General features: G+C 36.4%; 2 protein-coding genes across 3 annotated transcripts; one reads left to right on the plus strand and one right to left on the minus strand.

Annotated features, from left to right (window-relative positions):
- The first annotated feature begins 158 nt into the window (after positions 1-158).
- Positions 159-2614, plus strand: LOC116023289 (CRIB domain-containing protein RIC4-like). 2 transcript variants are annotated; one of them, XM_031264281.1, is made up of 3 exons: positions 159-1169; positions 1241-1363; positions 1989-2614. In XM_031264281.1, exons 1-3 carry the CDS (start codon positions 1019-1021, stop codon positions 2276-2278), a joined length of 564 nt encoding a protein of 187 aa, XP_031120141.1. In that variant the 5' UTR covers positions 159-1018; the 3' UTR covers positions 2279-2614. The 2 variants fall into 2 exon arrangements, with proteins under 2 accessions (XP_031120141.1, XP_031120142.1); XM_031264282.1 differs by having other exon boundaries at positions 168-1169; positions 2004-2614.
- A 400-nt stretch (positions 2615-3014) lies between these two features.
- Positions 3015-14211, minus strand: LOC116023287 (sister chromatid cohesion 1 protein 4-like). The gene is made up of 15 exons (XM_031264277.1): positions 13433-14211; positions 12475-12736; positions 11492-11589; positions 11331-11374; positions 9924-9970; positions 9102-9189; positions 8094-8979; positions 7601-8017; positions 7325-7466; positions 6565-6701; positions 4900-5882; positions 4631-4664; positions 4411-4522; positions 3578-3707; positions 3015-3425 (listed from the first exon to the last, which is right to left on the minus strand). Exons 1-15 carry the CDS (start codon positions 13554-13556, stop codon positions 3327-3329), a joined length of 3603 nt encoding a protein of 1200 aa, XP_031120137.1. The 5' UTR covers positions 13557-14211; the 3' UTR covers positions 3015-3326.
- Between the last annotated feature and the right edge of the window lie 296 nt (positions 14212-14507).

The raw sequence follows: 14507 nt of genomic DNA on the forward strand, positions 1-14507 counted from the left end.
CATAATTTTTATCATTTTTTTTTTTTTTTTTTAAAAAAAAAAAAAAAAAAAAAAAAAAAAACTTAAATTCACAAAATCCTTGTGGGCTGTTGATTAACCACCAGGTCTACCAACAAAGCTATAATCGTTTGATAACAGTCGATTTTAGTTATGTAGGTTATGATTTAGTTGGTTGATTACAAGATTTCAAAAAATACTCTACATAGGTCTTGTTGGTGTAAATTATCTTAGTGACCCCAACATATGATTGTCGGGGTTTCTATATGAAATACACAAATATAATATGAGAACCAATAAACAGAAAAGAATCCCCGAGTAGCTCGAGTTGCCTCAGGCAAAAGTCTCGAGTATATTCTGGTCGTCCACTGTTCTAGTACTGAAATAGCTAATGATATTGCTACACTGCGTAGGGCTATGTGGCATTTGTTACAAGTAATCGTGTTAGTGCTATAGCAGAATTCGATGGACAACTAACTATTGCCGACGTCATGTAACCGTTGATTGAGCCTTCCAGATCCTTGCCAGGCTATCTAGATCAGTCCACTCCGTGCCTTAGAGTCTCTCGTGGGGGCTTGAAACATGGTCTTATTTTTCCCGACAGATCTTAAACTTAGTGAAGTAAAATATGTAATGAGTTTTCTTTAAAAACAAAACACACCTTGGGCTGGGAGGTGGAGTCCCGTTGAAGTAAATTTGATTTAGTTTTGGATAAAACTTAAAGTGGGCAGACCACTAACCAGAATGAAAGGGAAGCAACAATCCTAGCTAATTCCCAATTAAACAGAATAGAAGGGAGAGAGGTGAGTGCAGAGTGCTTCATGCGGGATCCACCCAACCAAAGTTTGGTATAAAATACAACAGAAATCGGTAACTTATCTTCTAAGACCAGTAACTAACACGCACACCGCACCATCTTATTTATTATTTACGTACATATATATTATGCCTACATTCCAACTCCCCCGGCCCTCCATTACCATCTTACTATAGTGTGAATATCAGAGAGCGTGCGTGAAGGATGAGAGATAGGCTGGAAAGATATGTACTTCTTCCCTTTTCTCTGGGCTGCATCTCGGAGTCCAGTGTTGTGGTTCGTCGTTCAGACTGCCACATCAAGAAATCATCAGAGCCCCAACACTCACCACCCTACCATTTAACAACTCCTACAAGTCAGTTTCTCTATCTCTCTCTCAGCCTGTCTGTCATTCTTGAAAAATTAATCTTGTACTATTGCATGCAGGGACCAAAGAAGGGAGGGAGAAAGAAGAAGAAGAGGAAGAGGAAGATGAAGATGGAGATGGCCAGTCACTGCCCAGGTTTCAGAGACTCCTTAAGAATTTCAAGAACTTCTCTCAGTTACTCTGTAAGTTCAAGTTACCCATTACTACTATATATCATCTTCAAATATTATGATTTTCAATTTTTTTTGGGTCACATTTAATATTTTGACCAAATTATGCATCATATTTCCAGCTCCTCAAAGCTTTTGGGAAAAACACATGATTTTGATTATTTTGGAACTAGAAATATGATGCATCTTATTTTCTACCAAAAATCTGATTGGATGAATTATGTGGCAAAAATAATAAATATTCTTGAACCATGAGAGTGAGCTAATAATCATAGGATCAAAAGTGAATAATTTGTTTAAAAAAAAAAAAAAAAAAAAGTGAAAACAATTCTAGAAGAATATTGAATGCACAACAGTAATAAATATGAAATCTCTATTTAAACTTCTGAATTTCGGATGACTAATTATAAAATCTCTAATGGAGATTAAATATTGAAAATACTCTGCACCGATTTTTCTAGTGTACGACTTATCCTCGACAACAAGAGGCTGGCTGTTAGGCAAAAATTTGCTGACAATTTTGAGAAGATGAAAGTTTATTACTATGTTTGATATCATTCTGAGTTGAGAAAGTTTGAATCAATATAATTAGAGACGCGATTCGTTAATATTGTGGAGTATCTATTAATTGTTCCAGTATTTGATCAAGCAGTGTATAAGGAAGAAGACGACGAAATTGAAGATGAGGAAATACCGATAATGGATGGCGGAGACGGCATGGAAATCGGATTCCCAACCGATGTGAAGCACGTAACTCATATCGGCTTAGACGGCGCTGCAACTTCCCTACTCTCACCGAACTGGAGGCAGCCGACCGCCGACGTCGACCTCTTCAGCCGCCAAAACCTACTCATCACCGGAAATGATTCTCCTCATCCTCCTCCGGCCGTCGCAATGGTGGCTGCGCCTGGCGGCACGCCGGCGTGAGGGTTATAATATTGATAATGAGAATATACAATCCTCGAGCAACGCCCGGCTTCCTCTGCCGGAACAAGCTAATCGAACGATCTCCTCAACTGTCTATACCAATGCCAAATCTGTAAACTGTTGTTAATCTCCCCATGGCTTATTGATTGATAGATGGATGAACTCATCACTTTCCCCATTTCGTTGCGTGTTTTTGGTGTAATAACTAAAATTTTCCAAAGAAAAAAAAAATACTATACTGTATTTCCCATTAGTTTCCTCCATATATATATATAGAGGAAAGTCTAAAGGCTGGTGGACACTGCACAATACAATCATATATACTTTTCTGAATTATACCGCACATTATTGATAATATTTTCAATCATGTTTGATACAATCTCGCCCTCGTCTCCAGGACCTTCACATCCTGACCTGACAAGATAATAAATGGATAAAACATAATGACTCAACGACTCATTAAATAAGAGAGTAGGCCAACTAGTGCCAGGAACCCATCACATTGAGTATAATTTTCAGAGTTCAATTCTGAATCTTTATCCACAATTTACCATCAAAAACCAACTAAATAGTACAAAAGACATCAATTTCGATAATACCAATTACTTTTAACACTCAGAATAAAGGGACCGGTTTCAATAGTACCGAATACTATTAACATGTGATAATAATACCACACCTCATGGTACCCAGCTCAAGCAACACTGTAGCTGCAACTGTTTGGCACCAAACAAAGTTGATCTAAAAAGCATTTCAGAAAGTTTCCAATCTGAAATGAAGAAGCTGATACACATTAAAATGTTAGATGTAGGATCAATACAAACTGCAGAAAACACTTAATTTTTAGAGGCTATATACATAGACCTTATATAAATACAGTGCATGTTACAACCAAGTGTCATTATCATCTGTATTATATTAGCTACTCTTCTACACAATTTAACTGGAAAAAGAAATGAACCCCCCCAACCCCCAAAACAAAAAGAAAAGCTACCATGTATGTGAACGCTTTCCTACTTTATATGCTTTTCCTACTCCAACATCAGATTCAGAAATCTGATTTCATGAGCGGCATTCGAGGCTGTATAGTAATATTGTCAAAGGGAATCACCTGCTCTACATGGATGTAATCTTTCGTTTTAAGAACCTGAATAAATGCTAATGAGTTAGTAGAGCGGAACAAATTGTAAGTCGCCAATGAGTAAGAAATAGATGAGATAATAAAGGATATAAGAGGGGGGGAGGAGGGGGGGGGGGGAAGGTATCGGGAGATGGTTGATTCAAGAAATTTGAACATACCAAAGCTTCAAAAAACATCCTTGATGCCTCCTTGCGTTTTTTACCAACCAGAAGACTATCCATTGAAAGAGCGTTCCTTCCATATTCTGCTTCCTTTGTAAGAACAGTCTGGAGAAACTTCGCGACAGCTCTAAAAGACACATCAAGTTAACAAATTAATCGTTTTTTTTTTTTGGTACAAAAAAGAATACTAGTATCACTACTAATCACTTAGTGTATATTGGCTCAGGTTATGGGTATAGTACAGGAAACAGTACAAATAAGTGTAAATGGCAAAGCTAAAATGCAAGGATTTTTCAGAGACAACTCCAAAGCATTCTGTGTACTATAGTGATTAGAAGGCTTTCAACAATATTTTGGTTCTGATGCTCGCCTTCTAACACTGTATGAGCTTATTCATATGTTTAATTTTTTCCCATCTCTTTAATAGGTGAGAACTTCTTCAGAACTGAAGGACAAACAGACATGGCCAACATGACAGTATCAAAGAGAGCAGAAGCAAATTAGAATGAAACATCATAATTATTGATTAAATATTGAAAGGGCTTTCCACATGCATAGTAATTTTATTTACAAAATTTGATCACTATGAGGTATGAAATTGGCCTGATGAATCAATGAATTCATAACTTTAAACTAAGAACATAATACTGCAACTTTTATTTTAAATAAAAAAGAAAAGAGATGTTTTGCAACCATGTAAGAGTATTCAAAAACTAAGGAAACAAAAAGCATCACACATCAAATTATTATTAAGGTCTGGTCTTTTCAGTTAGTCTGAAGAAAAACAAAAATCATAAGCATCAGAGAATAATATATCAGGTTCCAAGTACCTAGTACGGGAAGACCATCCACTGTTATCAGCGAAACGAGTTCCTTCAGAATCAGGAATATAGTCATCAGCTGCTTCAGTTTCGTCATCATCATCATCAACATTTAGGAACTCTGCATATCAAGAAAACAAACATCAAGGACACAAAATAAAGAAAGGCTGAAAGGAGAAGGCACCGGGGAGGAATTTTAATTCTAAGTAGCACAAGACCAAAAAAAAACCTGTGTCATTCATAGCAGCTGTATAATCTGAAACCTGTATGAAGAAGCCAACAAAAAAAGAAACCATGTGAAAATCAAAGGCAATGCTATGAAGAATAGTATACCTATGGGTATATATCAACACTTCCACAACACTGTCATTTTCAATTTCAATCGATTTTCATAGGCAAGGGAAGAACAGTAAATTTAACCTAGCGCCAAGAGGGAAAATGAACTGGAATGCTGAAGAATGACTTTATTGAAAGAACTTAAAATGAAGTTGAACTTACATTTGGATCATGCACCTCAACACCAGAGGCTTCCACATCAAACATGCTTTGAAGATAAGTTTCCTGTTGAGAAGGAACTCCTCCAGCATCTATGGTAGCATCTAGCAGAGTCATGTGATCATCTGCTGAATATAATGAGTCTACTGTTGGCAGTTCACCCCAAATATCATTACTAGTCAAGTTTTGAGTGTCATATTCTACATTGGTTGTCACTTCAACTGCAGGATCAACTTGGGCAGTTTCTGACAATGGTCTGCCCCCTATTCTAGGATCACTTTCAATTTCTACATTATCAACAGTGTTCTGTTCTGGAAAATCACTAGCATTGAGTAGTTCATCATTGCTCAAATCCATCTTTGTGACATCTTGACCACTCATTACATGATCAGTTGATGCCAGAGATGCATCTATAAGCACAGGAGCATCCATCTCTTTCGACTCATCAAAAGAATCTGTAATAAGAAGGCCAGTCGACTCATTATTTCCATTGCCTAAAGCACCACCACTGGGGAATGGCAAACATACTCCAGCTGAAGAAGCAGAATTTGCTGCACCAGCAAGTGAAATGTTTGTTTCCTCATTGCTTGTTTCAACTGCATTTTCTGACAGCTCAACTTGAGTGGTATGAGCTTCTGCTACACTAGCTTTGCTACCCATTAGCATTTGGGTGGCATCATTATTATCTAAATCTAGGTCATAGCTTTCAACCTGCCTGTCTCTAGCAAGAACAGCTTCTACATTACAACCATCTTCTATTTCAAAAGGTTTGTCACTGCCTTCAGTCCAGTTTTCTGTTGTGACTTCTGGCCCATTTAACTTGTTAGTAATTTGTATCTCCAAGTTCTCACTATTTCCATCATTTACAGAGGTTTCCTTGTCAGTTACATTTTCGAAAGATGTACCAGTTACATCATTTTGTAACACCTTGATTCCGGTCAGATCAAATGTTTGCTTGTTCAAGCATACCAACTTCACTGAGACACCTAAAAAAGGACAAGAAAATTTGTATAATCTTTTCAGAAAATATATTTACAGAGTGCATTACAAAACTGGAACAAAATTTGTATAATCTTTTCATGCTACTTGTTGGTTAACTGAACTGGAAGAAAAAATATTGAAATTATACCTAAAGTGCCATTGTACAAAAATGCAATCACTCAATAATTCAATAATAACAATGCCAATTAACAGTACTGGAATACTTAATTTGGGAAGCCCTATTGCAGTTGGGATATTACAATTGGTTTTCATAGCCATTTGGACTCTATTTACTACAATATTTGGCATATTTAGAAATTTCCACATATGTGAGGACCCACTTTTGTGGTGTATCAAGTTATATTGGTGATTAGAGAAAAGGCTAGTGAGGGTGTTCTATTGCTGTTTGAAAAACTAAGGTACTGCATTTAACAGTAGTTTCGCAAACAAGGGGGGATTTCTACAATGTTATCCCAATTTTAAGAAGATGATAAGTCAGCCATGACTACAGTCCTGGAGAAAATTTGCAAAAGTCACAGTCACACTGAGAGAGTTAGAGAAATAAATAAACAAGAATGCATACCAGAACTTAACAACAAACACAATTTACAAATATGGACAATGGTCCATATTAATTGATAGAGATGATAGCAATAAAAGGAGGCATATGCCTTATAGTTAACTCACCAGTTAGTGCTGGCTCACTAAAAATATCATCTTCCAATAGCTGTTTCTGGATCACAGAAATTTCTTGACATGTACAAGGAGCTCTCTTGCGTACACGACGTATGTCTTCAGTATTTGTCAGTTGCTGCCTTATAGTACTGTAAAGAAACAATTTACGTATTTTGTTATTAATCCTAGTGGCCAACCTCAATCCATGTTAGTTCTTGAATTTTGGTCATAAAATTCATTGTAGAAAAATAGCTAGAATACTTTAAGAAAACCCCAATGAATAATATCACTAATTCAGCTACTGTGAATTTGTTTGATAATAGAAACTTAGCATCAGCAATGGGAAACCCAACCCATTCTATGCATACAGGTAAAACAGATCAAGTATAGAATCAAGTGAAGATAGTCAAGGAAATAATTAAATTGAATAGAAAATAAAGGACAAATCTTTGAGGAAGCATTTCATGCACACAGTTTAATCTAGATTGAAGCATTTTATGATTAGAGAAAGAAATGATAGCCATGCATCACATTGTAGACGATTATATATATATATATATATATATATATATATATATATATATATATATATATATATATATATATATATATATATAGATAGATAGATAGATAGATAGATAAATTTCATTATCCTTGGTGAATTGAATGTCCTAATTTGACTAGGAACAATAGTAGAAGAAAATTGCTAATTGTACTGTAAGCATAAAGTTAATCACAATTATGCATTAATGTCAGAAAAAAGGAAACATACTCGCCATGCAAGACCATGTTGTCATCCATAAGCACCTTCCTCTTAGAAGTACTAGCCCGAGGAGCAATGCGTGGACGTTTGCTAGATGTAATCTCACAAGGTGGAGTAGGCTTGAGTTTCAGAGCTGAAGATCTTTTCCCGGCTGGTAATGTTACAACATGCATTACAAGAGAACAATATTTTAACCAAAGTCCAATCATGTGCAGTTGAGCACTTAAGCTAAACGCTAGCATAAACCCTATTAAAAGAAAAGAGAAACATAGAGACACTGCTTACCTAGTATGGAAGACAACAAATCATCATCATCAGGAAAAAAATCTGTGGTTCTAGTGGAATGGGCCATCCTTGACGATTCAAACGAGTTTAGACTTTGCTCTGTTAAAGTGCTTTCAGTGTAACTACGCTTTCGTCCTGAAAAGAGATTATTAGATTCAGCAGCATCACTTTCATTGACCTTGGTCAACTCCCCTGGTGTAGCCTCCTCTAGAACACTTCTAGATAAATCAACAATCCCTCCTGGCACTGAAAGCAATTTCTCAGGGGCTGCCAGATCATGAGCAGAGCTGCACAGATTCTCCACTTGATCATTTGATGTAAGACAAACTGCATGACCGTCTTCACATGAAGAAGGTATTTTCATGTGATTGTCCTCAGAGATTTGTTCTACATTATTAGTTGAATGACACACTTCACCTAGAAAATTGTGGGAACAAGTCACTAGACAATAAAATTTCCTATAAGAATTAAATGCATTAACTGACTGACAAACCTCTGAAAGTTGTGGATGGCACAGAAGCACATGATGTCTCCTCTCTAGAAGTTTCGGGAGCACAGAGACCAGAAACATCAGATGGCAACCTGGACTCGAGAACTGGATCATGACATGGTATTGAAGCATTGGCCTGGCTCACCTGAGTGTCACATGATTTAAGAATGTGAATTTCAGAAGATGCTAAATCATTGGGCTTATTTTGTTCCTGACAAATTATAGATTCCTGTACATTAAGTGATGTCTGATCACTTTGCAGAATATTTTCTGAAACTGAAAGGTCAACACTTGTCAAACCAGGAGCACTTTCTTCCATACTAATACCATTGGGTATTGGACCATCTTCATGAAAGCCACCATCAGAAGAAACATCAACCTTTTCATGGTTGAAAATCCCATTCTGCAAGTGCTCCTCTCTTTGTAGATCATCAGATGCATTAATAATCATATGATTCTTATCAGTTAATTCCAACACAGATGAGTTGACAGCATTAACTGTATCAACAGGAACAGAAGGTGTTCCAGATGCTAAAGTATTATCATCAGATGATGCACAATAATTTGAGCTTCCAGGAGGTGGAAATTTCCCATTTCCTGAATGTAAACCATTCTCCTCAGAAGGGACATCTCCATTGGGATTTGTGTCACTGTGCAAAGACAAATTCCCCTGAAGGCTACTGCCATCATGAACATCAAGTCCTTGAGAAATACTTCCCAAATTTTCTTTCATGTCTGATTCTGTTAAATGCTGACATTCTGGTTCCAGAAGATCATCGCATGCTGAGGTCTCTTGAACATTAGACAAATTTGGCTCTTCCACCAATCCTGGTGTGTCAGGGGCCTGAGCATACTCCATAAAATCAGCATCTCCATCAGCACCACCTATCTGCTCAAGAAAGAAAAACCTTCAACTAGATGCAAGAGGAGAAAAAAAAAATTTAAAATGCATCAAGCAAATGGGAAAAAGCAGCCATTTTATATTTCAAGTAACTCCACAGGTCCAATTACCATGCACTCTGAGTTTGCAGCAGAAGCATCATTAAGTTCATCTTGCTTCAGAGGAGTCATTGGTTCAGCAGATGCTTGAGGATCAGTACTAAAATCAGAAAAGAAAGGAAAACAAAAGATGACATCAGAAATGTGTATGTTGGCTGATTCTACATTGTTGGAACAAGTCAAACATAGCAATTACAGTGGCATTAAATGAATCAGAAAATGCCTTGTAAACCTCATTTTGTAATGAATGGCAACAAATAATAGAATATGATGACCAGGACACCAATGACCTTCCTTATTCATACCACAATGGATTTAAGTGCGTACAGAAGAAAACAGCTTTCAAGAAAGGACAGAAGTACAGAGCTAGGTAGCTAAAAGGTGCAATTATTGTAATGCTAATACATATTGAAAAAGGTCACATAAAATATCAATAGAACACCATTGCATATTATGTCATTTAACAATTATAAATTTAAATACTATACTGGATTATAACAACTCTGGTTATTGATTGCAATGATGTATACCGAGTCACTAAAGTCTTGTCAAGAGCAACATAATAGTGCTTTATCCAGTCCTTATACCATAAAATATTGCAATGCTTTGTTTGCCCCAGCTTGCAGAATTAAAAAGCCAGGACCATCAACAGATGCTAGTAAGGCATTGGCATGGCAAATATGTCTATCCCTCCCAAAAAAATCATTGGGGCAAAAAGAATGTAGTATAGGCATGATCTAATAGATAACATTAGATTATTAAAAACCTTATTATTATTATATTTTGCTGAGACGGTGAGAGGTTTAGGAAATTTCAGAGTAACATGAGATTAACCTTGGACCAGCATCTCCTGTAGCAGCAAACTTCTCCAAAAGTAATTCCTGTTTCCCAAAAATATTTAATCAGAAAAAAACAGAATAGTATCGCAATGTAAAGTGTGTATCTAGGGTGAGGATGTATGCTAGAAGAGAGGAGTAATATAGTACACCAACCAATATCCAAGTATAATGGATTGTCCATAGGGATGACACCACGAGGAAAAAAAAAAAACTTAGTAAATGTCTACATGTACAATTATGCATTTATGATTGTTAACTATGGGTGTATTAAGTGCAATTTCAAATGCTAGTGCTTTAGACATTTAAGCTCAATTTTTCGGTATTTGTAGTACTGGAGTATCCTTTGTAACAGGAACATTGCAGACCTCAAAGCATGAACCAGTAGAAATGTGTTGGCAATCTAACATGCAACTTCAACTATCTTTTCAAAGAACTCTTCTAGTGGTTGAGCAACTCTATAAGTATTGTTGCTCAAAAAGGTAGCACCAGTTCAATAGGGAAATTGGCAAAAATAGGAACAATTCATTAGGCCCAAGACACAAATAGGATTGTTTTGAAACATGCACAATTTTAGGCAAAACTAGTTTGAGTTAAACTTTCTCAGGAACATTTTCCCAAATGCATTTGATGCTTTCTTCAAATTGCATTTTCAGCATTTTTGGAAAAATGAAATAAAGCGAAAGTTTGGCCCAAAACAATCAAAATATATCGTATATTCGTATTATGTATTTAGAATTTAATTTTTACTTTTTATTGCCCAACGCATTTACGAAATGCATTTGGCACAAGGGGAAGATTTCCTATGTTGCAGCTTTGGAAACATCACAATACGCAGGCATATGGAAACATTTCCTCTATTATTAATGCCACCGAAATGTCTAGGCAAATAAGGTCTTCAGAGAGGACGGTACAGCAGCATTGGACGATTCTCTCGGGATTCAGGAATCGTCAGCAAGAGTGTAATTGTGCGTGGTTGGAGATGTACTGAGGAAGCTGAGTAGGGTGTATGTTATTTGGAGTTTTTCTTTTCTTTCCTTTTGGGCCAAACGCATTTGGTAAACACATTTGACATTTTAAAAAAAAAAAAAGTATTTTAGATATTTAAATTTTGGGACAAACGCATTTGGGAAATGCGTTTAGCCTTATTTTATGTTTCTAAAAAATGCCTGAAATGGGATTTGAAAAACATTAGAAAAGTTTGACTCACACATCCAAAATAGTTGTCTAAAATTGTCTAGGTTTTCAAATCTTACTATTTTTTTTCCAGGCCTAACGAATTGTTCCTATTTTTTTTTTCAATTTCCCAATTAGAAACAATGATAAGAATAACAACAATAATAATAACAACATCAACAGTAATATGAAAGAGATGAAAAATCAAATATAATTAATTAGATATTACCTCATCAAGGTCTAAACCTGAAGTGTCACCGTCACCGAACCTCTCTGAGAAAAAAGCATCAGAGTTGTATTAACAAGATGCTCAAGGACAAATGCACAACCATCATAGAGAAACAGCCATAAATATGTCTTTGCCATGTCTCATGTTAAAGTAGTACATACCATCCAGACCAAATTTAGAAGTGGAGTAAGTGACACCCTCCATTGTATCTTGTAGTGTGATCTGCTCCCTTGAACTCACATGATGATCTACATAGTTACTGCACAAATTGAGAATTGAATGAAGATGTTCGTACACCCTATTGAAAATGCAATAGTATTGTGAAGCACTCAATGGTTCTAGTTCACTGATGTTATAACTCAGGCACATATTCTAAACTTTTTTTTAAAAAAAATAAAATTTTAAATCATTGAGCACTGTTAGAATCTAAGATTGGCCGAGGTCACTCAATTGGGTTGTAATGCACAAAGCCAAACCATATTAAAAGACTGAATTCAATCAATTAGCTAGTTTAACACATGACTTAATAAGCCCATATGTTTCTTTTATTTTTCAATGTGGGACTCTTAACACTCCTCCTCAAGTGCACAATTAGACAATTTTGAATTAAACCAGTTGACCACTTGCAATTGAATTGGACCCTCTCCTGAAACGAAAGCTTTGGATGCCATCGATACCACAAACAACCGGGTGAACTCAAAGTGAACCGAACAAGCTTGGGATTGGACCCTCTCTCAAAAATGGAAGCTTAGACACCACCCAATACTATAGACAGATAGCTGGGTGAACACAAAATGGACCAAGCTCTGATACAATGTATCTAATATTGGGTCAAGGTCAATCAACTGGGCTATAATGCACATGGGCCAAACCACATTAAAAGATTGAATCCAATCAATTAGCTAGTCTAACCCATGGCCTTATAAACCCATATGTTTCTCTTATTTTTAATGTGGGACTCTTAACAAGCCCCAATGGATTTAATAATTCCTTCATATCTAAAGTCTAAGCAATAAAACTGGGTTTGAACAATAGCTAAATTAACAGCCATCACACAGCAGCTACATTGATTTCTGCTCATCTTTTTTGTGAAATTTATAATAAGCAAAAAATATCATGGAAAAGCAAATATCTTGGAACAAACCCCTGAAAAATGTCATTGTCAGGCAGTTCAAAATCATCAAGTTCAAAAGTCTCTGGCAATGTGATAGAGTGATATGGCGCCTTTGATTCTTCTGGGGGTAAATCCACAGCAGTTGAGCGAAAAGCTTGTTTTACCTTGAGCACAGCTTCACTACAATCATCAAAAAGGTAGTTCACCTTTCTAGAGTATATCCTCACAACGCCAAGCAAAAGATGGCTAGATAAACGGAGAGCGATAGGAACATCAGGAAAAAGAATAGAGTCTGTTGAGAATGAACAAGTACAAGTAAGCATCAACGATGAGAGAATGTTAGCAAAAAAAAACATAAAATTGGATATAACGTCTCTGCATACATATGAAAATACGAACAAAACAAAGCCAATTTGGAGCCAGATAGCAATAAAGGAATAATAAAATGAAGCCATATAGAGAAACAGAAAATATCAGTTTTCCCAAATACTTGATACCATAAATGAAAATTATTTCATTTCCTCAATTAAAACAGAAGACTTGAATATTGAGCATCACTGCATAGTGACCACCAATCTTCATGCTTTGAGATTGATAATCATATAATTTACCATAGTTAAAGAGTCAATAAATGTTACTGAGTATTTGATTCAAAAGCATGCCTAATACCAAGACCCTAGTCTTCTATGGATGCTAAAAGCGAATCTGCACTTGAGTGAAGCACTATAGTAAATTAGTAATGCAGCCAAAGACCAAGCAGGGTGGTGGACCAAGCAACAGCCTCCCTCAAAAAGGGGGAAACAAGAAGTGGCAACATGTCATAATTAAATAATGCCTAGTCAATTTCTATGCATCTCAGTTATCGGTAACAAGCCACACCAGGTACACTTTGGGAGACCAAGCAACAATAACAGAACTCCTAATTCCAAAAGAAGACCACAAGATTAATTGGGAAAAGAGCAGAATAAAACAGCACATTGAAACTGACCTACAGAGTCGCCGATATCGGTATCAGCAACCTGATTCTTTCGGAGCTTCCTTTCCAAGTGTGCAGCGATCCATATGGTTCCCAAAGGCCCCTTTTTTGCCAGGATAAACTGCGAATAAAACATTTCGTCTTTCTTTCTAATTCACTGCCCTATTGAAGAACTCTACAACAACAACAACTTCAACAGCTTCTCTATCGGTGCATATATACAAAGAAATATCTAATTCTCACAAGAACGCCTGAATTTAAACCCTAGAGTCCAAAACTCCCAAAAGTCGTAGCTCAAAAGCCCAGCTTTTTCCCCCCAACAAGTTCAATCTGGCCCCGGGCATGAAATGAAGATCACTAGAACCCCCATATCCAACTTCAATCCACTGCAACTACCAGCTTTAATGTGCTCTGTCACGAATAGCGCGCTCAAATTCTAAAGATAGGGTTTTTGGAGCTAAAACTCATTGAAACCAAATTCCCCAGCTGCCACTGACGAATGTAAACCAGAATCTTTGCTCCAATGGCTTCTTGAACCTCGAAATTAACCGCACACACACGTTTACGGCATTTCCGAGCTGAGATCCAGCCGCAAATTAACTGTTTATACGACTATAATAAGATTAGTTGTACCCTTGGAGACAGACAGAAATGAGGAAGTGGTAGTTAGTACTGGGAAGTGACAGAAGAACTACAGAGACGAGATTTGGGCGTTAAACGGGAATTTTTAATTTTGGGAATCGAAGGCGAAGAAGCGCCTTCGTTTCAAATGTCAAAATTTTCCTTACACTGTTGCGAGATTTGGAAGAGTGTAATAATCCAGTTGCACATCTGTAATTCCATTTTAGCCGTCGGATTACCTAGCCACGGACCAGATTTTACATCCACGTCAGCTTGAAGGGCGTGGATGGTAGTTTCGTAGATTTTTGGGCTCTACACTTCTTACCCTTATATCATGTTTGGTTAGTAGAAAATATTTGAAAAGAAATAGAATTAAATTTAATGGTAAAATTACTTTATCATTTTTTTTGAAAAAATTACAAAAAATATTAATTCCATTATTTAGTTAATATTAGAATGATAAGAA

The sequence above is a fragment of the Ipomoea triloba genome, chromosome 6 (genome assembly GCF_003576645.1).
Source record: "Ipomoea triloba cultivar NCNSP0323 chromosome 6, ASM357664v1".
Lineage (NCBI taxonomy): Eukaryota > Viridiplantae > Streptophyta > Magnoliopsida > Solanales > Convolvulaceae > Ipomoea > Ipomoea triloba.